Consider the following 24253-nt stretch of genomic DNA (forward strand, 5'->3'; position numbering starts at 1 on the left):
TGTCCATTCCTGGTTCCCCTAGTCACCTCTGAGTGGGCGTGGCTAGTGAGATGTGCACCCCTCTCAGCGCTCACCTAGTTGCTGGTCAGCAATACTGCTCTGTGCTGTCTGCTCCAAGGCCAGTGGTTGAAGCGGGTGGGGTCTATTGGGGACAAAGTTCCCAATCTTATTTAACTTTACACTAACAGTTCCCATACTTCTTGCCTCACCCCCACATTTGCTGATCCCCGCCCCTCATTGCTCTTATCATAGTTCCCATACTTTGTTTATTCACTTCGACCAGTGTCCAAGGCCAGCTGCCAGTGCAGTGCATCGCATGCTCTGAGACCAGGTAACAGTGCTGTTGGAAGCATGCTACCCCTCTCAGCTGTGGTTCTGTGCTGCAAGGCCCTGTATTACCTCTTTGTGCTGCAGTCCTGGTGACTTTAGTTTGGAGTTATGGTCAATGCATTCATTGCTTGCAAGAGAACAACTCATTGCAAAGTACAGACAACCCCTGCGTCATTCACCCCTATGGACACATTGTACTGCAAGCAGAGGTAACTTAACAATTGAGCTAGAGGGGTGACACTGTGTCTCTCACCTGCATGGGCACACAGCAAGGGTTCTATCTTAAAGCAAAGGCTGACACAACATCGACTGCAAAACAGACTAAACAACATCAGCTGATGCCAAATGCACCCTTCATAAATCAAATATCGCGCTACAAAAATGCCAACCTGTTTTCAACTAAAACAAGCATTTGCAATGCAATAGGTCTCGGATTATTAAAGTTTGAGCTATTGGCATTGCTAATAATAATGCAACACCAATAGCTCAGTAATGCGAGACCTATTGCATTGCAAGTGTGGGGGGTATGAAAGGAGGGTAGGAGTACGCTCTGTGTCTGGGGTATGCTAGGTGGGTTGGGATACACTGCGTGTGTGGGGGTATGAGTGTAGGTTTCGAGTGCACTCTGTGTGAGGGGTATGCAAGGAGGGTTGGGGTACACTGCGTGTGTGGGAGTGTGCAAGGATATTTTGGTATAAAGTGCATGTGTAGGGGTATGATGAGATGGGTTCTGTGCATAAGGGGATATGCGAGAAGGTTTGGGGTACGGTGGGTGTGGGGGTGTATGCGAGGATGTTTGGGGTACACTGTACTTGTGTTAGGGTAGTGGTGGAAACGAGAACAGTTGAGGTAAATCTGCGGGCTGAAGGTAAGGGTAGTGAGACCACATGCAGGTGGGTTGAGGTTCTGTATGCTGAAGTGAAGCGATGGTGGGAGCAGAGGGTGGGTGAAGAGCGGGTGCAATCACCCATGAATCCACGTCACGCAAGGAGGCCCCGGTCTTCCTGAACCATGGTCATTCTCCAAGTGGGACTAGAAGACAAGTTGTAAGACTACCCTGCATTTGTTTACTCGTGGTGCTGTGTCTCCCAAGACTTTAAAAGCTCTGAGATGCAGTTCGCACAGGATGTCTGTTTCTAAAATCCTGCCATTCTGTTGCTTTACTCTGCGCACCGGCATCTGTTTTATTTAAGTTTGCAAGGTGCAGTTTCTTTACACTGTGCTCCGAGTGTCTGTTTTCTTTTTTAAATTCATGCCATGACGCTCTGATGTTGAAAGTCCACAACGTCTTTTCTCTGTGTTTGGTGTCCCAGTACACAAAGACCCTGAGTAGCAGTTTGGTTACACTGGTTGCTGGGTAGTTTTGTTTGAAAGACGAGATATGCCGTCTCTCGACGACGTTGTTAATATCCTGGTTCGCAAAGACCCTGACAGGTATTTTGTTAGCAGTTCACTGTGTACTCTGTGTCTGTTTTGAAGCTCCTGAGATGGGGTGTTTTATAGCAGTGCGCTTGGTGTCTGTATTGACAGTCCCCGATATGCCGTTACTCTAGAGTTAATGTATTGTTAAATGCGCCTAAGGGCATGAACAGCGCCGCACTGCCTTTCGGCGGGTTTTGTGCGGTGAAATGGCCCTTAAGGAGCATTAAAGCCTTATATAGCGCTACAGTCCAGGATGGGCATTGAGTACAGGCTGAGGGGACGAATTGGTGGTGTGTGTGAGCTCAGCGTTCCTCGGTGGTTGCACTGCCGTGTGCGGATTCAGTGCAGTCAGTGCAGGCTGGGAAGCAGCACTGTGAAGTACACAGGTTGTGCAGTTGCATAGCCTTTGTGCAGAACGGAATTGTAGCTGCGAAGGAGGAGTTGCGTCGTACCTCAGCACAGACGGGTTGCTGGCACAGTGCTCTTTTCAAGGTGAATATATTCCCTTTGTTCAGTCAAAACAAACGAGGATGCATATAAATTCCTCTTATCTTTAAAACTAGCAACGAGGGACGGGGAAAGGCACGAGCATAACAAAAACAAGACGGAAGAGCTGGTGTGTCAAGGCAGACACTGAACTATTCGGCAGAAACGGGTATTTTAATTTCCGTGCAAATGATCAATGGACAGAAACTCATCTCTTCTTTCTATTTACACAGACATCAGGCAGCGCCAAGTCTCGCTTTCGTAATCTGATTCCACATGGGCTACGCTGGCAAAATGTAATTTAAAGGTGCGAGAGTCCATGCTGCCAGAGCGCAGCCAACAAGAGGTTTACATTCTAGAAATGCTGACGTTTGAGCCCAAAGAACCCTGAGTCACGGTAGAGGGAAATCAAAATATAACATGTTTACTACGGGAACACATGGGAATGCAAAGCCATTAATCAAGCAGGATGGCTCTGTCTCCCTTCACGCCCAGGGAGGAGGGAGATGCGAGCAGAGCATCAAAGGGCTGGGTGAGAAGGGAGGGGGGAATGCAAGGGTCAAAGCGGTGAAAGTGAAAGTAATCGAGCAGAGCATCAAAGGGCTGGGTGAGAAGGGAGGGGGGAATGCAATGAGCAGAGGAGCAGCTGTGCACGTGCATGTGATGATCGTGCACTCAAGGTTTAGGCCAGCCAAAAGACTGTGGGTAGCACTTTGAAAATCCCACATATAAAATGTCTCTTCGAGCCTTTGGCTCGCGAGACCTAAAAACAGCCATACTTACTTCCCCCCTCTTGTAGAATCTGATACGTTTCCTGTTAGAACTCTGGTGATTGCCTTTTTGGGGCACTGCCTGACCAGGGCTGTTCCATGCATGCCAACATTGATGGGGGGCATATTGGTACACTTCCTCCTGTCTGAGAGCAGCTTACCACTCAGAGGAGTAAACTACTTCGGCTTCAACCAGTGTAACACACCAGAGCATCTTTCTGTACTCGAATCATGGTCTGCGTTTCTTTACCCTAAATCAGTTTACTTGGGACATTTTTTATATTAACCTCTAAGTATCGAGGACTCACACGATTCATGATCATTAGCCACACAACAGTCGATCCCAATCACTTTTCTCATTTGTAAAATGGCTACTGCATGTAACGCTTTGACACCATCGGGTCTTCTAGGCGCTATGCAAAACATCTAAAGAAATAACGATGTTATGCCCTACTGGTCTGGGCAGACCAGAGCCCACATAGCAGCAACTGTTTCCCACCCGTATGGGCAACCCTCACCACCCAGAGGAACAACTCCCCCCCATATCTAAGAATTTCACATTGACCAGAGGGACACCTTCTTCTAGTATCTATGTAGTGGGTCAGTATTTACTCACCAGGTAGTTGAACACCACTTCTTGGGCCTTCTCTTCCACGTCTTTAGAGTCCAGGGTGTAGTCCACGGTCACCTCTTCCTGTTGTCCACACTGGAGGGGCCCACTCTGGGGGCGGATAGACAGGTAGCTCTTGCCGTCCACCCAGAAGCGTTTGACAGTCTTCTCAGCTTCTTCGTAGTACTCCCACTTATCCTGTTGCCCGAGGGGCCAGGACTGACCCTGCAGTGTTGAGATTGGAGACATTATCCATCGTTGGACGAGGCTGAACATAGTATATTTGCAATGCCTGGGGTACTTGCAGCATGAGTCCCACACACACAGTAAACATCACACACATGTGGAACAGAGAGCTATGTTTAAAACTGGCTGCATTCTCATTAGAGCAATTCAGGGAACTGGTCCTAATTTCATCTCTTCGCGAATCAGTAAGTACTCACCCCTACGTATCTTGAGATCAATGCATTTGAATCTCTTGGTTGTTCCCAGATTCAAACGCATCGGGGGGACTCGGTTCTCCTTTTTGGGTCCGAGGCTCTGGAACTCATTACCCATTTCACTGAGGCTTGAGGTAGATTACATGCTGTTCAGGAAACAGCTCAAAATAAGGCTGTTTACCTTGGCTTATAACTAGATGCTCCCTTGCCTGTAACGTTTCTGCTCAGACCTTCAGCGCCAAGAAACCTGCTAGTGTACGTGCGCTTTTACAAATACCCAAGTAACATAACATAACACATACGTACACTGAGATCTCTCTGACACTCATAGTTACAAGCATAGTTACATGCATGTGTTAACACACTCACACAATGGACATTGCATACATGCGTACACTGAGATCTCTCCCACATGCATAGCTACACACATGCGTGAAAACACATGCAAATCAAGGAAACCAGCTATCTCCCATGGACAGACCGAAAAGTTTGTCATCCAAGTAGACGGAATCTGGTCATATGACTATCAAACTTGGAGTCTAGGGGCCTATTAGCGGTGCTGGGACCGGCGGCCAGTGCTGCGGCGGTCCCGCACCTGCAATTAGGATACCACCGCCGCCGTGGTGGTGGCATCCTTCATTCCCAGCATTGTGGCGGGCGATGCTCACAGCACCGTCCACCACAATGCTGGGAATGCACGTTGCGCATTGTCATGCACAAGGTGACAGGCACCGCGTGGTGCCTGCCACCTTGTCTGTGACAACATAGGGGGGAACCATAGGTACCCCCATGTGCACCCCCCAATACCCTGGGGTCCCGCAACGGGCCCCGAAAGAAAAATCTGCATGCCTTTCCGTGGCAGCAATGCCGCCACGGAAAGGCTGCTTCCTGCACCCATGCTAATATGCATGGCGGTGTCTAGCAGACACCGCCACCATATCCAGACCCTTTTCCACCCGGGCGACCGGCGGAAAACTGGCGGACGGTCTTTCCGTCCACCGGGGTCCCCCTGCCATACTAATATGGCGGGGGGAAATGGGTGGCGGGCAAAGTATGATGTAGGGTGGATCGCCACCGCCATGCGGGCGGTGGCGCTCTGCCCTACATCATAATCGACCCCAAAGTGTGAAATCAGTCCTTCTTGAAAGATGCACAGAGTTACCCTACCTCTTTTTTGGTTCTCAGGTGCTTCCACATTTTCATCTGTGGAGATCTGTAAGAATTTTACCCGGATCTGAAGGCACATTGGTATTAATGTGTCTGCTTTTACACATAATAGTTAACGGTTTTACCCCCCAAAAAACATGGGTAATGGGTCAAAAGTGTTGAAGTGTCAGTTGGCCAAGAAATTCTGAGGATGCTGATAAGATGTATTCACTGATTGATTGAGAACTTGAGTAAAAGTGGATGTTAGCATGTAAAGAGAATCTTGCTGGAAAGCAATACATGCATGGGTTTTCTGGGGACGATTGTGGAAGATGGGGGTGGTGGCCAACTGACCCAGAAAACAGTATATGGTTTAGGGCTCTTGATGAGTTGTGAACTGTTCCAACACTTAAGGAAACTGTGAAATCAATTCAACGATAATTAGTTCAGCAAGCACTATTTTCACTGTCTGAAAAATGTTGTCTCCTGAATTATCATATTTGCGTTCGTGTATGAGCAATCACTCTCCCCTAGCTATGAGACATCTCCATCTCTCCACCTACAGAAAAATTTACTTAGCTTTGGTAATGATCGTGATTTTTCCAGTGAATATTGAATCTACCAGAAGATTCCTTGAGAATCCTCCCATGTGCTAAACTGGATGCGGACACTCTTTCAACAGCTCCTCAGTGCTGATGGATGGTGCAGCTGTGTTCCAGCCATGGCTCTAGGACCTGGCCCAATGTCACAAAAAGGAGCCATGTAAGGTGCCACCCAACACTCTGACGTTGGTTCCTGCCCTTTCTTTATGCTCACGGAGCTGAAGACAAGATTGACAATGATCAAGAGAATGAGTGGCAGTGAATATCACCAGCCTTTGGACCTTATTACAAAAAAAACTGTCCTCAAAACATGGAGGTTGGTGGTTTGGTGAGCAATCTGCAGGTAGATAGAGCATCCACCAGAAAGAGCATTACTGAACAAAAATGATATTTCTTTTTGATGGACATGTCTACCCGCAGATTCCACATCTTGTGAATCAGTACAAAAGCAGGACTCCCAAAAGAGGTGCTCTGAGGAGATGATGTCTCCAAAAATTATTGCAGCATGTGTCTAGAAAAATGAACACCCCATGGACTTGGGAATTAAGGCAGTAGTGCCTTGTGAAGGTGTGGTTTGAAGTTGCATCGCAGCTCAACAAATGATCAGAAAAAGACCACTCCTGGTCATTGCCAAAGAAGTGGCTTTGACCTGTGTGCAGTGCATGCTGATGACAGCAGCGGACTCCTACTTGGCAAGGCCATAACACAAATAAATACATAGGACAATTCAGGGAGAAATCATCCTCTTCACGACCACCTTTCCCACCTTGGTAGAAGCAAAGTCATGAGACCATGAGACAGCTGATGCTCAGCACAATTGTCCTGAGTTCTGTCCATGTAGAAGGTAGAGCTTGGCGAGGGTCCAAGTGATGCAGTTGAGTCTCATTCTTGGTAGAATGTGGAGGAAGAAAGAATGGCAGAAAGGTAATGGTTTGCCTGACATGAAATGGACAGACCACCTTCAGCTGAAAGGAGGTCCTCCAGAAAGCTGAGAAAGAATGAGCACAACTGAGGATGAAGAGAAAGGGCCTGGGGCTCACTGACATGGTGATCAGAGGATATAGCAATAAGGAAGACAGTTTTCATCCTGAGAAACCTCAAGGAATAGAGGAAATTCATGGGCTCAAAATGAGAACCCATCCTAAAAGTGAGCACCAAGTTACAGTCCAACTGGGGTATGATAAAAGGCAAAGATCAAAACATATGGCTTAGAAACCACATCATAGCAGGAGATTTGAATAAGAAATGCTCATATGGTACACAAAGAAAAGTTGACAAGGTTAACAGGTAAACTCTCACAGTGCCAAGAGCAAGCCTTGCAGGGGCCAAATAAATCACAAACTGCACAATATCATAAAATCATGCCTTAAGAGGGTCAGCGTTCTCTGCGGCCCACTGTGACACAAAATGGTAGAGACTGGGAAGATAGATGAAGCATTTATCTCTCTCATTACAAGCAGAGGTCCTTGCTGAGTAAAAGAGGAAGAAGGGGAAAACAAACAGGCAATGCCACTTCTCATCCCACACTATCTGAGCCCAGTCTGTGTGCAACCCAGATCACCTGCCCACGCTCCTGCCTCAAATATTGGAGAGCATAATAAGTTCAGGCCTGGAGGAAAATATATAGTCCAGGTTAAAGTTACAATCGAAATAGAACGCATCCATCAGAACTCTTGTGGTGAAAACTGCAAGGAGCAGAGCAGCGGGCAATGAGTGTTGTTGCGAGTGACCATCAGGTTCATCAAAGCCGGCTAATGGCACCTAGCCTCCTGCTGAATCACTATTGGAGCAGAGGAGGACTTGCCCTTGGCTGCAAGAGCCAGACCCAAGAGAACCACATTGATGAGGAAGACTGAAGAATCTCTTTTAGCAAGCTGCAAACATTTTCCTGGGACCCTTTGGATCATTTCTTGGGAAAATGTGGATTATTAGAAGGTATGCTGCAAAGAAGTGACAAGGCACACCTCTTAATTTTTTTATCACCTACTTTTAACCAGTTCTTGACTAATAATTATTATGTCCTTTTTTTTAGTATTCCGTTGAACATTTTAACATTGTGATAATAAAGTGGGTCTTTCTTGCTAATTTAATCGGGCCTATTCCTCTGATATCTCATTTTGTATTGTTTTAACTGTTGTCTTAAATTTTTATATCTAAAAGGCACAAATCGTATTGACAACTGTTGCTATTTATTTAATGAATTATTTCCATGTATGTAACATCAAATTTCTGTACTATATGCACTTGCACTTTTATGGTCTGAATGACTGAAATAAATGTTATGATTGGATTGGCATTTCTAATCAATTTCAAAAGCGGTCACAAGCTCACTGACATGTTGCAGTCTTTGAAGCAGGAAGGATATTATAAACTCTCTGTCACCAATCTCCTCTTCATCATCATCAATATACTGAACAATATTGTAAACCATCTGACCCAAGGATGTTGCCATGCTCGCGAACCATTGAGCATGTTGCAGAGGCTCAGACACGGAAACCTTCTGAAAGGAGGGTATGAATTTCTTAATTGCTTTGAGGGTTGTCTTTATCTTCAGCAGAAAAGCAGTTGAATTCAGAGTTGTGCCGCAGAGAGCAGCACCAGTTGGCAAGGCCTTCAAGGAAGCAGCTAGAGGTGCCTCCTGAGATATATTGGTTTAAGGTCTCGAAAGTCAGACTTAACAGGTTTTCGAGGCAGAGTCCACAGAGAGAGGCATAGTGAAAGATCCCAAAGCTCTATGAAGTGTGCCAGAGAGAGGTAGTACAGAGCAGAAGATCCAGGGCAGGGACACACTAATGACCACCACCAGTTTGGGATCAGCTCACAGCGTGGAAAATCTGGAATCACTCCAATGACAGTGATGAGTACAGGGTTTGGGGACTATGCAGATGGCTCTCAGACCTGTCCATGGAACAGGAATTATGTCAGATTGAGAAGGCCTCCCTGTTGAGATGTTCTTTGAGCTTTTTGTATGATTTTTCTTTGGGATGCGCTCATTTCTAAGACTAGGCTGTGGAAGCAACTTAGAATGGGAATGCCATGAAGAGTCCGGCTCCTCTCTCTTTCATTACCTTGTGGGGAATCACTGGCAGAATATCGACACAAAAATATTGTTGTCCAGTCTACATAATGGTAAGTGCAAAAATGTCGTAAAAAAAATATTGTTGTTACAAATTACTATTCAAACTCCAGGGAGTGCAACAGTAGGGAAAGTGTTGGATAGTGGAGGGGAATAATTTACTATTTCAACTCCAGCAAGTGCAACAGTAGGGAAAGTGTTAGATAAAGGAGTGTAAGAATTACTATTCCCACTCCAGCAAGTGCAACAGTAGGGATAGTGTTGGATAGTGTAGGGGTAAAAATTACTACTCCCTGCTCCAGAGAGTGCAACAGTAGGGAAAGTGTTGAATAGCGGAGTGGTAAAAATTACTATTCCCACTCCAGTGAGTACAACATTAGGGAAAGTGTTGGATAGCGTAGGGGTAAAAATTACTATTCCACCTCCAGTGAGTGCAACAGTAGGGAAAATGTTGGATAGCGGAGGGGAATTATTTACTATTCCAACTATAGGGGGTGCAACAGTAGGGAAAGTGTTGGATTGCGGAGGAGAATAATTTACTATTCCCACTCCAGTGAGTGCAACAGTAGGGAAAGTGTTGGATAGTGTAGGGGTACAAATTACTATTCCTACTCCAGAGAGTGCAACAGTAGGGAAAGTGTTGGATAGCAGAGGGGTAGAAATCACTATTCCCACTCCAGCAAGTGTAACAGTAGGGAAAGTGCTAGATAGAGGAGGGGAATCATTTACAATTCCCACTCCAGCAAGTGCAACTGTAGGGAAAGTGTTGGATAGAATAGGGAATAATTCATTATTCCCACTCCAGCAAAAAAAATTGCATTAATTAACAAACAATTAAATTGAAAATAATTTACCTCACACCATATTACCCTATAAATGACACCCCCAATGTCGTAAAACATTACACAATTAACATAATTAATTAACAATTAATTACTCAATTAATAACAATTAACAAGCAATTACTTGTAAGACCACTGACTCACTGACTCATTGTCAGTGAAATTGCTCTCCCTCCCTTGCAACTCCACCATTAAGTGAGGCCTTCCCCCAAGCCCCTGCACTCTTGAGTGTTGGTGTTCGAGTCCCTCCTCCACCTGCAGGTTTCACCTGCACCTCATCCCTGGTGGTCCAGTGGACCTCTGTCTCCATTCTCTTGCTCTGCTTTTTCTCTCCTTTTCACTCGTTTTTTCCCTCACTTCTGTCTCCCCCTTCACTCTCCTTCTGGGTCTTTCCTTTATTTTCTGTCGTTTTCCCCTCATTTCAAGCTCCCCCCTTCACTCTCCTTCTGTGTCTTTCCTCCGTTTTTCACTCGTTTTTTTACCCTCATCTCAGTCTCCCCCTTTCACTCTCCTGTGTCCTATGTGTCTTTCCTCCACTCTTTCTTGCACTTTTTCTGTCGTTTTCCCATCATTTCAAGCTCCCCCCTTCACTGTCTTTCTGTGTCTTTCCTCCGTTTTTTACTCGTTTTTTACCCCATCTCAATCTCCCACTTTCACTCTCCTGTGTCCTCTGTATCTTTCCTCCACTCTTTCTGGCACTTTTGCTGCCTCATTTGCACTTTTCTCTCTCTTTTTGCCTTTTTCCTTTTGCCTTTTTCAGCACATTTTTTCCCGCCGCTGCTGCCCCCGTGGCCCCTCCCCCACAGCACGACCAGAGCGACCATCCCAATCCAGCTCCCCTCCCCGCCTTCCAGCTGTCCAGCCCTCCCCGACCTCTACTTAATGGGGACTGCTGCAGGGACAGGCGAGCAAGACCACTGACTCATTGTCAGTGAAATTGCTCTTCCTCCCTCGCAGTTACACCATTAAGTGAGGCCTTCACCCAAGCCCCTGCACTCTCGAGTGTTGGTGTTCGAGGTCTCCTCCACCTGCAGGTTTCACCTGCGCCTCATCCCTGGTGGTCCGGTGGACCCCTGTCTCCATTCTCTTGCTCTGCTTTTTTTCTCCTTTTCACCCGTTTTTTCCCTCACTTCTATCTCCCCCTTCACTCTCCTTCTGTGTCTTTCCTCCATTTTTCACCCGTTTTAAACCCTCATCTCAATCTCCCCCTTTCACTCTCCTGTGTCCTCTGTGTCTTTCCTCCATTCTTTCTTGCACTTTTGCTGCCTTATTTGCACATTTTTCTCTCTTTTTGCCTTTTTCCTTTTTCCTTTTTCAGCCAATTTTTCCCCGCCGCTGCTTCCCCCGCGGCCCCTCCCCCCAGCACGGCCAGTGCGACCGGCCCAATCCAGCTCCCCTCCCCACCTTCCAGCTGTCCAGCCCTCCTCGACCCCTACTTAATGGCGGCCGCGCCGCCGGGACGCCAAAGGCAAGCTCGTCTGCGCCCATCCACGACCCAACTGCGACCAGCGCCAGGAACCCTGGATCTCTGCACAGCCAACACTACGACCCAGCGGACCTCCATGCTCTCAACCCAGGCCGCAGCAACAACTGAAAGCTAGTATCACCAGTCGACACCCACGGACCCTTCAGCTGCCACCGCTACCGGCACACCTGCAGCACCGCCAAGACCACTGACCCAGCACAATCCGAACCGAATACCCTGCAAAGCATCTTCCTTAACGTCCGATCCCTCCACAAGCATGCCACTGAAATCTGGGACCTCCTCGACAGCACTACCCCGGACGTAGCATTCTTTACCGAAACCTGGACAAACACCACCTCGGGACCGGACATCGCCATTGCCATTCCCCAAGGATACAAGATCTTCAGGAAGGACCACCCCACCCACCCGGGAGGAGGAATCGCCATCGTCCACAAATCCACCCTCTGCCTGAGCACACTCACCGACGAGCCCACAGACCTGATGGAACACCTTCACTTCAAGATACTGGCCAGCCCTACCTCCACGCTCCAAGGACCCCTCATCTACCGACCCTCTGGACCCCGCGGACTTTTCGCCAACTCCATCACGGACATCATCTCGCCGCATGCCATCGCGTCCAGTTGGTGGACACCCTACTGGGAGACCTCAACTTCCACCTCGACAACCAACTGGACCCCAGCACGACATCCCTCCTGGACAACCTCCACAACATTGGACTCTGCCAGATCGTGACCAAACCCATGCACTCAGCAGGACCCACCCTCGACCACCTCTTCACAACAGGAAACTCCATCACCTTCAGCCACACCACCGAACTCCCATGGACTGACCATCGATGCGTCCACTTCACCTTCAGAACACCCACCATCCACAGACACCAGCACCTGCTCCCACGAAGAAACTGGACCAGAATCACCGACGAACAACTAACCTCATCACTCAGCAACTCCACCCCAACCATAGCGGAAAATGACGATGCCAACACCGCAGCCCGAACCATGCACAGAAGGCAATCTCCGACAGCACCAACACTATAGCCCCCCTCAAGAAAAGCAACAACATCCACGCCGATAAAGCTAGATGGTTCACCACCGAACTTTGAGAGTCCAGACGCGGTTGCTGCCGCCTCAAAAAGGCCTGGAGGAACACCAAAACCACAGAAGCCCACAACAACTTCAGAGCCGCCACCAACACCCACCACCAACTCATCTGAAAAATGAGGAAAAAAGCAATTGAAGACAGAATCTCCACTCATGCACACAACAGCAAAGAACTCTTCAACATAATCAAGCAGTTTGCCCAACCCACCAGTGAGTCCACCGACATCCCTCCCTCAAAAGACCTCTGCGAGAAACTCAGCAGCTTTTTCCACCACAAAATCAAGAGCATCTATGATAACTTTGACAAAGACAACCAACACACTGAACCCTCACCAACCACCCCGACACCCTGAAGCCAGTGATCGACAACTGGACAGCCCTCACCACCGAAGACACACTGAAGACAATGAAATCAATCCACTCTAGGGCCCCCACGGACCTCTGCCCCCACCAGATTTTCAACAGAGCCGCCGACACCATCGCACCCATGCTCTGCCACACCATCAACCGCTCCCTGGCAACTGCCTCGTTCCCTGACTGGAAACACGCTGAGATCAACACCCTCCTGAAGAAACCCTCAGTGGACCCCACCGACCTCAGAAACTACAGACCCATCTCCTTGCTCCCATTCCCATCAAAAGTAATCGAGAAAGCCATCAACAGCCAACTCGCCACATTCATCGAAGAGCACATCCTTGATTCAGAAAAAAACACAGTACGGAAACCGCCCTCCTCGCTGCAACAGGCGATGCCGGTACCTTACTAGACAAAGGAGAAACAGCAGCCCTCATCCTCCTCAACCTCTCAGCGGCGTTTGACACAGTCTCTCACCGCACCCTAATACGCAGACTCCACGACGCAGGGATCCAAGACAAGGCCCTCGACTGGATCCGCTCCTTCCTCTCCGGCAAAACGCAGCAGGTCTGACTCCCCCCTTCCTCTTGGACTCTACACCTACCACCTGCGGAGTCCCCCAGTGGTCCTCCCTCAGCCCTACGCTCTTCAACGTCTACATGGCTCTGCTCGCCCCCATCATCAGAACCTACGGACTCAACATTGTGTCATACGCAGGCGACACCCAACTCATCCTCTCCCTATCCAACAAACCCAACACCGCAAGACACAACTTTCGAGAAGGCATGGAAGCCGTCGCCAAATGGATGAAAAACAGCTGCCTTCAACTAAACACCAACAAAACGAAAGTACTCAACATGAGCCCAAACCCAGATGCCTGGAACGACACCTGGTGGCCCCCCGCCCTCGGAAGCCCGCCCACCCACACGGACCACGCATGCAACCTGGGAATCATCCTGAACTCAGAGCTCAAAATGGACCGCCAGATCAACTCCATATCATCCTCCTGCTTCCACACCCTCCGCCTCTTACGTAAGACCTTCAAATGGATCCCCCTCGAACACAGAAAGACCGTCACTCACGCCCTGGTCACCAGCAGGCTCGACTACGTTAACGCCCTCTATGCCGGAATAAACAAGAACCTCACCGCAAGCTACAGAACATCCAAAGCGCCGCCGTAAGACTGGTCCTCAACCTGCCAAGACACTGCCACATCTCTCAGCACCTGCGCACACTCCACTGGCTCCCCATCGAAGCGAGAGTCACCTTCAAGATGCTAACCCATGCTCACAAGGCCCTCCACGACACCGGACCAGCATACCTGAATAGCTGACTTCAATTCCACGCACCCCAAAGGACCCTATGATCAGCCCACCTCTCCTAGGCCGTGGTCCCTCGCACCAGAAAGACCAGATCGGGAGACCGCTCCTTCTCCTTCCGCGCGGCCAGAGCCTGGAACGATCTTCCGCTCCACCTCAGACAGATAACATCGCTCCCCATCTTCGCAAGAAACCTCAAAACCTGGCTCTTCGACAGACCCCCTCCTTGATGGATTGGAACCTGCGAACCCCCCCCACACCCCCCAGCGCCTTGAGACCCTCACGGGTGAGTAGTCGCGCTGAACAAACATTGATTTGATTATAAACAATTTTTAATACATTAATGTACACAATTAACACTATAAATCAACATTAAATAATTTTTTTTTAAATGTGATTTTTTTTATTAAAATTAAATTACTCCCCACTCTACTTCTCTACCAACCCACAACATGCTGCTAAAAAATGACACAATTAACAATACATTATTAAAAATTAATAACCAATTAATAACTAATAATAAGAAATTATTTGCCACAATTAAGTTTATACAATATGAAATACATAACTATTGAGTAATAAAAAATATTAATTAATTATAATTAAATTACTTCCCACCCTATCCCCCTATAAACCCACAACCCGTCCCCAAAAACAGAACACAATTAACATAATCAATTAATTAATATTATTTAATAATAAATAATAATTAATACATGTTTTATAAATACCAATAAATAACAAATAATTAAATTTTAAATCAAATTACTTCCCACCCTATTCAGTTTTAAACCCACAACCCGCTCCAAGAAATATAACACAATTAACATAATTATCAATTAATTAGTTAATCAATATTAATAACCAATTAATAATTAATTAATTTAATAAGTATTTATAAATACTAATAAATAACAATTATTAATTACCTTATTATAATTAAATTACTTCCTACCCTATTCCCCTATAATCCCGCAACCCGCTATGGAACTGAAACGCTAAATTTAATTCACATAACATTTTTTCACACACACATAAAAAAAAGCAATACTTATGAACAAAAATTAAATCACATACTTTTATAATACATACTAAAATACATCACACTAATATAAAAATTTCTATTATAAACAACAATATTTTTACTAATGATATTACTGACTTCGATATTAACAAAAACAATTTTTCTTACCTTACTGTCGATATTCTGGACCACGATATTCTTGCAGTCGATATTTTTGCACAACGATATTTACAACTCGATATAATGGTAGGTCGACATTTACAACTCGATATTCTGTCTGTGCACCCTTGTGGGGCGTAAGGACACACTCCTCACTGGCAGTGGAGTTGTTCTCGGGATCTGCAAGCCGAGATATCAAATGTAGACATTGTCGGGACCCAGTTGCTTGTGAGGTAGCAGAGCCTTAGCAGGTCTTACGTGACACCGTAAAGCCTGTCCATGTTGAGGAGCAGTAAAAAGTATTTCAAGAATTACTCTCGCACCTGAGAGGATTCATAACGTGAGCAATCTGTGGGTAAAAATATACACACAGATGCGGCAAAGAAAAAAAATGCTTCAAGTAATAAAAAATAACAAAATGTTCTGAAGAGAGTGATGGAGCAGGGTTTTCGCTAAATAAAACCTGCTCAAATTCAACCCTCAGTAACATTTACTAACAGTGTGCGGTGAAAAAACAATGTGGAAAAGAGCTTACCATGAGGGAAAATGCTACTGCACAAGCATGTACTAAAAACACTATAGTAGGCCGCAAATGCTTCTTGACAAATGAAAAATTAAAAGGACTTATGCTGCTTTTTTTGCATTTTGTTAACGTTTGTTTGGAAAATAATATTAACTTGGGTTGCGCATGGATAAATGCAGCACTGGGTGAGTGCGTAATGGAAAGCATTATAAGTGATTCATAATGCCTGTGTTTGTTTTCCAAAGAAGCATGGTTTTCTACTTTACAGGAAACTTTTGGGTTAATGAAATGAAAATACATTCTCAAAATAAGGTTAAATGAGATGGGGAAGGTGGAAGTCGAGTATCCTTTATGAGTCCTGTGGGCCTGCCAAGAGTCAGCTGAAAGAAACAATTTCTTCATCAAGTGAAGGAACATTTCCTCTAAATGCGGCACAAACGGATAAATGTGACACAGAATTTTCAACATGACCAGGATGGAGGAAACGAATGCAATGACAGTGGCTCGAATTTGTATTTCCTGGGTGTGAAATAGATATACAGAAAAACTAAACAATAAGACATTGAGTGAGAAGGACATGACGAGAGTGGTGTAGAGAAATCCTCTGTTCTGACACAAATGTGGGTTGGACATTTCGATTTTAGGGTATACTTAAGGTTCCTGGTGGGAGGGGTTAGGTTAGTCGGTGGCTTGCTTTCCTACCCGCGTGAGGAGAGCCCTTGTTTGCTGTCTCCTATTCTTGAGCTGGCTGTTCCTGTTTGCTGATTCCTGAGTTAGGGCCCCATTAGGATGCCTGCCACCCTAGCGGTGCCTGGGCTGGCCTCCAGCAGTGCGGAGGTCCCACACTGCCAATTAGGATGCGACCGCCACCCTGGCAGTCGCATTCCACATCTTCAACATTGCGGCAGCACCCGCCCCAATGCCAAAGAGGCATGCCGTGCATTGCCATGCACAACGTGGCAGGCACCGTGTGGTGCTTGCTACCTTGTGCATGGCAATGAAGGGGCGTACCATAGGTACCACCTAAGTGCAGCCTTCCACCTCTCCAACCCCCCGGGGCCAACAACAGGCCCCAAAAGCAATTCCCGCCAGCCTTTACCACCAGGCATCATAATATGGATGGCGTTGCCTTCCAGGCACCGCCACCATATTATGCCCGAACTCCACAAGCCGGCAATCATAACGATTGAAGACCTGCAAAAAAGCGGCAGACGGACTTTCCGTCCACCGCGGTACCCCCTGCCATGGTAATATGGCGGGGGTAAATGTGGTTGTGATGGCGGGCAGATCGCCACCGCTGGCCGGGCGGTGGCGATTCGACCGCCATCATAATCAACCCCTTAGTCTTTACCTCTTCAAATCTTCTTGAGGGGCCTTAGTGCTCTCATGGCCAGGGAGTAGTTTTCCTATTTCAATTGGGTTAGTATAGACAGAAAACTGAATTTGCATAATCATTTTCAAATGTAATTTGCCTCTGACCCTTTTGTCTCTTCGCCTTTCCACTCCTCTATGCACTGTCAGTTTGAGATGTATTTTTATCATTATTTCTCAGATATTTGTGCTCTGTGATGACCAATGATTTGTACTGTATTTTGGTATTAATGAGCATTTATTTCACATTATTTAGATAAATCATTATAAATACATAAATGAGTCTGTCTTAAGTAGAGGTGTTTATTCTAGTTTTATGAGTATTCTTAGAAACAAGTATTAGTTTGCCAAACCCTGTCAACTATATAAAGATTGCATCGCCATAATTTGTATATTAGAAATGAAGATATAATTTGGTCTTTGGTAAGTTTGGTATTTGTTTAGTATCTCAACCCAGCGAGAAGGGACTTGTTGGGTAATGAAATTGGGCCTTGTCTGTAGAAAATTATTAGTCCTGGATCGCTGGATCAGTTTTAGTAGCAGCCTGATGGTTTATATTGATTATTTTGGCAAATTAATGGTTGAATTATTGATTTTGGATACTAATATGAAAAGTTAGTGTCTTTGTTTTATATAGTTTAAAGGTACGGGCACGGAGTTCCCTACGATCCCGGGATGTTGATTTAGCCTCAGGGGCAGAGGAAGAGTGTGGAAAAGTATCGCACTGGAGAAGTACTTTGTCTGTTGTTGTAATATCGAACAGTGAAAGGCTGTTGATATTATTTTAAAGGACCTATTCTAAAGAAAGTGAGTAAGCTGGATGTATAGTGAAGTCCTCTTCCGAAACTTTAGAAAGTACACCTAAAGGAGTACCAAGACCACTCTTTTCACCTGACTGTAATTGTGAAAGTCCTCTTCCGAAACTTTGGGAATCACGCCTAAAGGAGTACCAAGACCTCTTTTCACTTAATTGAGAGTAGAGTGACGCTGGTCGTTATTCAACTGGTTGTAAAAGGTTATTTTGAATGATTGAATTATCTTTTCATTTAGTGGAGCAGACAAAGTAGCAGCGTTTTGTGTTGTTTCTATTAAGAATTTATTAGAAAGACTTTGTAGTATATTGCTGTATTGTTATTTTGTAAAGGGAGGGTCAGTTGCAGGAGTTATACCGACATCACAAAAAGCCATACTGGCATTGTTCAGAATAGCAGGTGTGTGTTGTGCCGTGATTGGTTGGTTGGTGTGAGTCGCATTGGTATTGGACGAGCGTGAGCGAATAGAGTGAGCGTAATTACGGAAGAATTTTCTTGATTTCTAAATTATTTAGCAAAAAAGAGGAAGTTGAAAATGAAGTTGGTAAAAATGATACAAGATTTGTTTAAAAAAGACAAGCCAATAGTTACTACAGAGGGAGTTCCTGTACCTCCTCCAAGATCACCTGCTTCTTTTATGTTAGAGCGTGTACATGGTTAGAGAAGTGGGTGAGTTATACAGAGGATGATGGAGTTTTAGCTTTCCCAGAGCATGGTACTTTTAATGTAAAGATTTTGGAAAATTTGAGAAGACGAATTAATTAGTTAAAACCGAATCATAGACCCATGCAGAATGAGGCGCTAGAGGAATGGGAACATGAGGCGTACCGAAGGGAGTGTGTAGTGTTAATCATATGCTGCAGTGTAAATCTTTTTGGAATGTCCAGGTGCAACTTGGATTGTCCTGATTCTTAAGGTTCTGGGGAGAGCCTCATTACTGTTGAAGACAGTGCTGTGTATGCAGCTGTTCTGCTGTGGATATCTACCTGAAATAAATACTACTGGACACACACCTGCAGTTGTGTGACTACTACATTTTCTGTCGACGAGCTGTGTCTGCGCAGGGGGCAGACTGGAGGATGTCCTCACCCCCTGGTCCAAAGAACATTGTGAAATGAGTGATCTCTCTGGTAAGATCGTTTTCAACTCGTAGGAATATGAACTAATATTGAAGGAGTTTCTTCAAATTAGGGAGAGATTTACCTAATATTGAAGGATATATTCTGTAAAGTTAAAGTAAAGGATAAAGCCCTTTTTGTGAGAAACCATTGGAAAAGATTAGCGCTCGAGACGCGCTGTGAGCGTTTGTGGAAACTGAGCACGAGAGCACCACAAGCATTTGAAGTCGATGCATAAGATACGCCACAAGTGTATAACAAGCTGTGATCATTTGAAGAATCTGGGCACAAGAGCGCCACAAGCGTTTGAAGTCGGAGCGCAAGATACGCCACGAGCATCTGAATGAGAGACACGCCCTTGAGACACGAAGGTTGCGTGTGAAATCTGTGCTCAGCGATCCGCGCTGAAGTAATGATTAGACACCTCCTTGAGACAAGAAGGCTGCATGTGAAATCTGTGTTCAGCGATCCGCGCTGAAGTAATTATTCTATGACAATTAGCCAGCTGCTTAAACACTAATTTATAGTTTATGGATCTCGGGCACAACATTGAGTGCCGGTGCCTTCACACATTTTAGATTGACGTCAAGCACACCAGCATGTGTGTTCCATGAAAGGAAATAAAAACTCTACTTACCAAGCCTGCTTCTTTCTTGCTCCTGTTCTTGTGTCGTTTTAAGCCAACCCTACTTCTTTCCTGTGCCTGCAATAAACAAACAGAGAATAAAGGGAATAAAAGGGGAAAGGAAGTCACACAACTAGAAATAGAAACTGGACAAACCTATCTACAAACAAAGAGGAAGGACTAGGAAGTTGAATGAAGGAAGAACTATGGAGAAGATAGACTTGCACATGGATTGAAATAATGTATTATTTTAATTAATTGTGTTAGTCTATTTTATTAATTTGTTTTTTTACTTCTTTGTTTTAATTTGTTATTTTGGTCTATTGTTTTTATTTTTATTGCAGCTATTGAACATCTCAACATGTCTGATCAAGCTATGGCATCACCACCAACATTTTTAGCCATGCCTGGTTCACCACCGATGCCGTGGGAACAATGGAAGAAACTATTTTTCACTTATATGTTGGTTATAGGTGGTGATAGATATGGTCCTGTTAGATGCCAAGCTATTTCATGACATCATTTGGGGGTTGAAGGAAGAAGGTTATACGAAAATCTCCCAGAAGTTTCTTTAGGGATGGGAGATGGGCAACCCAACAATGTTTATGAAATGTCCATACACATGTTAGATGCACGGTTCATTACTAAAATTAAAGTAGTAATGGAACGACATACGTTTTTTTCGAGAACACAACTGTTAGAAGAGGATGTTGACACTTATGTAGGAGCACTATGTGGATTGTCCTTAACTAGTAAATTTGAAAACTTAAGTGATTCTCTCATTAGGGACCAGATTGTAAGATGTACAAATGCCAAAAGAGTAAGGGGAAAACTGCTGACGAAGGATGTCAACCTTGAGGAAGCTATTGAAGTTGTCAAGGGCATGGAGCAGGCTTCCAAGTGGTTAAAGAAATTTGACACTTCTTTGAAAGCTAGTCACAAATTTGAGGGGGAGTGTGCCCCTATTCTTGAAGTGCAAAAATCACCTAGTGGGAACATAATAAAGAGTGCTACTGGAGAGATGAAAACAAATGTGTCCAATACTGGAGATACGAAGGAAACTGTGACAAGAGAAGTAAAATGCGCTAGATGTGGAGTTCCTGGACATATTGCTACTAGTTTTAAATGTGCAGCAAGCGTGGTTGTGTGCCTTAACTGCGGGAAAAAAGGACATTTTTCTAAAATGTGTAGAACAAGGTCTAGCCCGATGAATATTAGTGTTAAGGAGATTGAAGAAGTGTGTGACAATGTTACTAAAGTTTTTTTGACTATTAATGAAGAAGAATGTGCTGCACAAGTTTCCACCAATGTTGAACATGTGAAGGAACTCAACGGGTGAAAAAAGAAAGCGATGGAAAATTTGAAAAACCACATTGTATTGTGTGTCTCGATAAGTTGCAAGTGAAAATATTAGTGGATTCTGGAAGTATGTATACCTTAGTGTCAAAGGACACGTTATCTAAAGATTTATATGACGATTGGTCTGAACCTGACATAAAAGCTGTAGGGTATTGTGGAAAAAGAATTGAAATTTCTGCTACGAGGTGGATGAACATTTCATTTAAAGGACAAGTAGTGCATGGTCAGGTGTACTTAACTAATTTTGGTTCTAACCTTTTAGGTTGGAGTCACCAAAAAGGGCATTATTTTAAATCCAAATGCTGAAACCCTAGTCATATCATCAATGCCTGATTCACAAGGAGTGAATTCTGTGGATACATTTGATGAGTGGGTGGTAAAGAAATTTCCTTGCGTGTTCAAAGATGATCTGGGTCTACTGAAGGAATTTTCTCATAAAATAATTCTTAAGAAGGGAGCGGTTCCAGTAGTACATAAGGGACAGAATGTTCCTCTTCTTATGAAAGATTCTTTACACGGAGAATTAAATAAGTTGTTGAGTCAAGGAATTATTCAGCCTATAGAATCATCGGAATGGTTAGCTCCAATCATTGTGGCACCCAATGAGGGTGGTAAGATCAAATTATGTATTGATTTAAGAGACCTCAATAGGAATATTTACTGTTGTTGATATGTCAGCGGCGTATCACCAAATTAATTTGCACAAAGATTCCAGGCACCTAACTTCCTTTGGTGCTTTCTGTTATTTACGAATGCCTTTTGTGCTAGCATCTGCATCAGTGATGAAACAAGTTTTTGATGGTTTGGAGAACGTGTGGTATTTCCAAGATGATATCATGATAGCTGGCAAAGATGAATCGCATCATGACTTTCTTGAAAAAGTGATGGTACGTTTGGATTGACTGTTTAACAAGAAAAATGTCAATTCAGGATTTCTTTTTTTTACTTACCTGGGACATGAGATATCAGGTGAAGGAATACAACCTAAACAGAGTATTGTCCAGGGGATAAGCGATGCACCATGTCCTGAAAGTAATGACCAACTTAAATTCTTCCTTGGGTTCGCTGAGTTCTGTTCAAAATTTGTGAAGAACTTTACTGAAATAGTAGAGAAACTGAGATTATTGATGAAAAAGGATGTGGTATTTGAGTGGAACGATGAGTTTGAGATGGCATTTCAACAAATCAAAGAAAGTATCATACAAGCTCCTTCCCTGGGTCACTTTGAGGTAACAGCTAAAACTTACTTGACGATTGATGCTAGTAGTGTGGGACTAGGATTGGTGTTAACCCAAGTACTGAATGAACAAGAGAAGATTATAGGTTTTGCTTCCAGGAGTTTGCAAGGTCCTACTCAGTGATTGAAAAAGAGGCACTAGCGTGTTGCTGGTGCATCAAACATTTCAAATATTTTCTCTGGGGTCTGCCTTTTAGAGTTAGAACTGATCATAAGCCACTGGTGCATTTGTTCAAGGGCGGCAGAGTGTTGGAAGGTGGTGTTACTCCTAGAATTTCAAGGTGGATATTATCTGTCCTAGAATACAATTTTGAATTGGAATACTTGAAAGGATTAAAGAACGTGGTGGCGGATTGCCTTTCCCGTCTGCCGACTAAGAAGGTAGCAGTTGAGATGGTTGATGTAGAGATCGATGTGAACGACGGGTGTAGAACTCGTGAATGCATGCACTAAGAAAAGAAGAATGGGACATAGCTACAGAGAAAGATTTGATGTTAAGAAAAGTGAAGGAGAACATTAGGGAAGGTTGGCATGATGATGTACGCCATGATGATCAGATGGAAGAATATTCGGGAGTCAGGGAGCAGTTGAGCATCTTGGCAACAGGGTGATGAGGAGAAGTCGTATTATTCCCCCTATGGCACTTCATGATCGGATTGTTCACATGAGGGGCATCCTGGGAGGAACATGACCAAGAGAAGAATAAGACAGACTTATTGGTGGTCAAAGTTGGATAGTATGGTAGAGGATGATGTGAAACATTGTTTTGCATGTGCTAATAGCAATAAAGTTAAAATGCTGATGCAACTTCTATTGAAATGTATTGAAATACCTGCAAGACCTTGGTAGAGGTTTGCTATGGATTTTCTTGGTCCCATAAATAAATTGGGTACCGAAGATAGGTTTATTATGGTGCTTGCTGATTACCACACTAAGGGCCAGATGTAGGTGGGCTACTACCGGTCGGTAACGGACGAAAATCGGTAAATTTTTCGTTGCCGACCGGTATTTAGCCCTTTGAGATGTAGGAGGCTGGATTGAAGAAATCGGTAAAATACCGAATCGGTAAATTACCGAATCCTTAAATCCTATGTAGGGAGCACTCAAGTGAGTGCATTTTTGGTTTAAGGATTCGTTATTTACCACCAACTACAAGTTGATGGTAAATACCGAATACCTTTTCAAAAGCAACTTTGTGCTTTTTTAAAAGTGCCATGTGGCAGACATACATGCCCTTAGGGCATGTATGTGCGCCACATGTGCACACATGCACGATTTAGGGGTACAACAGGGTGTCAATGTGACACCCTGCCACCCTTGAATATGCTCCCCCTATTACCGATTCAGTATTTACCGAATCGGTAATAGTGAATGGCTTCCCATTCATTCCTATGGGCCTCCAGGCCTATAGGAATGAATGGGAAGGTATGCCTTATTACCGATTCGGTAAATACCGAATCGGTAATAACGAATATTAACGAATCGGTAAAATTTACCGATTTTTTACCTACATTCTATTTATCGAATCTTAAATACCGAATCGGTAAAATTCGGTATTTAGGAATTGGTAAATAGAAATTACCTACATATGGCCCTAAGTGATTTGTTTTCAAACCCATGTGTACTATCAATTCCAAGAATGTGATGGATTTCCTGGAAGAAGTTTTTTTGGAAGAAGGTGTGACAAAAACCATTGTATCAGATAGTGGTGTACAGTTCATTTCACGACTAATGAAGGAATTTATGGAGAAGTGGGGAATTGTTCATGAAAGGGTGGCTTTGTTAGACCACAGGCTAATGGATTGGTCGAACGGATCAATCGGTTAGTTATGGACAACATACAATGGTCATTGGCCAATGGATTATCCTGGAAAGACAAATTGAAGAAGTTGTTGTGGGCACACAGAACTACTCATCACGCTGTAACTGGCGTTTCTCCTTTTGTTTCTTTGAAGGGTAGGGAACATGGGAGGAAGGAAAATCCTGTTTGGTTGGTTGTCAAAGATCATGTGTGGGTAGATCATGAAGCTATAAAAGCCGGT

General features: G+C 44.6%; 1 protein-coding gene across 4 annotated transcripts in view; it reads right to left on the reverse strand.

Moving 5' to 3' along the window:
* The window catches only part of LOC146812892 (alpha-2-macroglobulin-like protein 1), a 262454-nt gene that overhangs the window by 94052 nt on the left and 144149 nt on the right, over nt 1–24253 (reverse strand). For 2 of the 4 annotated variants that reach the window (XR_014966933.1, XM_085619960.1), the window contains exons 12-13: nt 19628–19693; nt 3625–3843 (exon numbers count right to left, since the gene is read on the reverse strand). Coding sequence is in view for 2 of the 4 variants with exons in the window: in XM_085619960.1 (XP_085476086.1) it covers nt 3625–3843; nt 19628–19693 (285 nt within the window). In the remaining 2 variants the exon portion in view is untranslated. The remainder of the gene's footprint in view (nt 1–3624; nt 3844–19627; nt 19694–24253) is intronic. The other 2 variants (XR_014966934.1, XM_085619961.1) reach the window with 1 other exon arrangement.

Source organism: Triturus cristatus, chromosome 7, assembly GCF_964204655.1.
Source record: "Triturus cristatus chromosome 7, aTriCri1.1, whole genome shotgun sequence".
Taxonomy (NCBI): Eukaryota; Metazoa; Chordata; class Amphibia; order Caudata; family Salamandridae; genus Triturus; species Triturus cristatus.